The 2,738-nt window shown below is 30.4% G+C and overlaps 1 protein-coding gene across 1 annotated transcript; it reads left to right on the top strand.

Moving 5' to 3' along the window:
* Positions 1-327: 327 nt before the first annotated feature.
* Positions 328-2,072, top strand: LOC25491580 (metallothionein-like protein 1). Its single transcript, XM_013599548.3, has 2 exons — positions 328-486; positions 1,579-2,072. Exons 1-2 carry the CDS (start codon positions 437-439, stop codon positions 1,754-1,756), a joined length of 228 nt encoding a protein of 75 aa, XP_013455002.1. The 5' UTR covers positions 328-436; the 3' UTR covers positions 1,757-2,072.
* Positions 2,073-2,738: the final 666 nt, after the last annotated feature.

Raw genomic sequence — 2,738 nt, 5'->3', positions numbered from 1 at the left:
TCTCTCTCTTCCTTTTTCACTTTTCATTGTTTTTGACCAATAAAAAAGGAGGAAAAAAAGAAATTATCACATAAATTATTTAAGATGGTTGTTCAAATATCACTACTCTACTTTTTTTATAAGAGTAGAGCATTAACCGACCAAATTAGAGGTAGTAAAGAATTCTCCACAAACTTTATGGCAATTGCAATTTGCACCCCTCAATAAGACGTGCGATGAAAACGATGTCTACGTGGAAATAGTCCAATGGTGGGATTGTGGACCCAAGCAACACAAGATTACAACACGTGGATGGTCAAGATTTCACTTTTTATTCTCTTCCATCTTATAAATAGGGGTCAAGCTGCATGATTAAAAGACATCAATTCTAGTGAAGAAGATAACAGCTACATTAAAAACCAATATAAATTTGTTCTTTGCTTTTGTTTCTGAAAATATGTCTAGCTGTGGTTGTGGAAGCAGTTGCAACTGTGGTGATAGCTGCAAGTAAGGATCGACCACCTTAACTTTTTGTTGCTTTCCAAACAAAATTATGAGTATTTTAATTTATGATGATTCTTGGATATTTTGATTGTTTTTTCATTACTCTTTTGGTTGGTTATATGAATATGATGCTTTTTTATCTCTATCTTCATAGGTTTTCTAGAGTTGAGCTCTAGTCTCTTTCATTATTTTTTTTAATACTTTGATCATTAAATTATTATACTTTTTTTTTTGAAAGAATTAAATTATTATACTTGGTCACTAGCAGATGATTTTGATGAAATTTGATTTTTGTTTAGAAGGGGATATTTATATTTCTTTTATGACTATTTTAGAAAAAAAAATACTTGAAAAACTAGATCATGAATCATAATATATTCGTGCTTGTATTTCAACTTTATTTATGTGAATTTCTAAAGCTTGTCGATGAAAACAAGTAAGAGCTTAAATAGTTTTCTTTTTAAAGGATTAAATAGTCTATTAAAATAAATTGTCTTTCTAATAAGATATACACAACGACTTGGTGCTTACTCGTTAAGTCAATGATAAAGAGTTAAATATTAGACTTCAGTGTGTGAAGAAAATTAGCGTACAACAACAGTGAATAATTTTTCTTAATCAACTTTAATAGGTTAGTTTGTCTTCTTAAAATAAGTGTACAATAATATAGTTATTAAATTTGATCCCGTAAACTAAATTATTGTGCTCAAGTCTTTCATAGGTTTTAGTTAGGAACAAATATTTAGATCCAAATTGAAATAATCCATTGAAAAATGAATAAGTTATTAGATAGTAGAGTTAGTATTTGTCAAAAAAATATATAGTAGAGTTTTTTTTTTTTTTTTTTTTGAATAAAAATATATTGTAGAGTTGGTGTATATTCTTTAAGCACATTTAAATTTACTTTTTGATAGGAATAATTAAATTAGTTTTTGGTAGCAATAAAATTAGATATGCTTCCCGTTTAGCCCGCCTAAATTTATAAATAAAGTTTATTCTTTCTTTGATATTTATCACTTAAACAATTATTTGCAGTATTGTTTGTTTTAAAAGTCTAATGTTTCATGTGTCTAATTGATTTTTATTATTTCGCAGATGCAACAAGAGGTCTAGTGGATTGAACTATGCCGAAGGCGAAACCACAGAAACCGTGATTTTGGGCGTTGGTCCGGCCAAGATCCAATTCGAAGGTGCTGAAATGGGTGTAGCAGCTGAGGATGGTGGCTGCAAGTGTGGGGATAGCTGCACATGTGACCCTTGCAACTGCAAATGAAGTGCATCATATGCCTCTTGAAGCAGAGATATATTGGAACCAATATGTGTAATTGTGTGTATATTAGTACACATTTAATATATAAGAAGCATGTGTTTCCTTTTTTAGAATAATATGAGGTGGTCATGGATCTAACCTTCATCAAATTCAAATGTTCTTAGATTTTGTTGAAGGTGTTATGAGAGCTATGATCGCTTTGTGTTTGGTTGTCTTGTATAATGTATAACTAAAGGCTAATATGATCATAAATCTCTGCGTATTATAAATGAAATGTATTATTGTGTGTTGTTTGAATAGAATTTTTTTTATTCATCAACATCGAGTTGGCATATATCGACATAAGTTGGTCCATTTGGTAACGAGTTGGTTCATTTCAACTATGTTATTGGCATAAAGGCCTCGTTGACCGACAATCTATAAGCACTTAAGTCAGCACTTTTTGAGCCATTAAGTCTTTATTGGCCTTGATGAACCCTTGAATTCAACCTACTTAAACTAAACTTATATAACACACTTAAATAGTCATAAGGGATATCTTTCATGTCTACACTATGTTTAGAACATCGCCATTAAGTTAACAAGATATAAAATAAAGTTTTATTTCCGAATGAGAATGGTTGATCAAATCTATTGTAGTTTTCATCGCTTAACCTTAAAAGGCTTGCGATAATTTTGCATGAAAAAATGTACACTTGATTCTTTCATTATTGGTACAATTCATTATATCAAGAACTCCATTATGTTGAGGCGTCTTTGGAGTTGTCTTTCGAAAATTGATTCCATGTTATTTGCAATACTCTTCAAAACGGACCTCAGTATTCACCACCATTATATAATATAACGCAGTTCAATTTCATTCATTTTTCTCTTTTATCACTTGCATGAAAATACAAGGTACCTGGCCTTTAGATTTCATAACAAAAGTTTGCACTTTTCTAGAGTGGTCGTCAATAAATGTAACAAAATATGATGCACCGTCGAT

Source organism: Medicago truncatula, chromosome 4 (genome assembly GCF_003473485.1).
Source record: "Medicago truncatula cultivar Jemalong A17 chromosome 4, MtrunA17r5.0-ANR, whole genome shotgun sequence".
NCBI lineage: Eukaryota > Viridiplantae > Streptophyta > Magnoliopsida > Fabales > Fabaceae > Medicago > Medicago truncatula.
This window is presented reverse-complemented; position numbering and strand designations above follow the sequence as displayed.

Bases quoted from the DNA above. Each gene is read 5' to 3' on its own strand.
- LOC25491580 (XM_013599548.3), top strand. From the start codon at position 437: ATGTCTAGCTGTGGTTGTGGAAGCAGTTGCAACTGTGGTGATAGCTGC. The intron at 487-1,578 runs GTAAGGATCGAC...ATTATTTCGCAG, and splicing joins AACTGTGGTGATAGCTGCAA to ATGCAACAAGAGGTCTAGTG.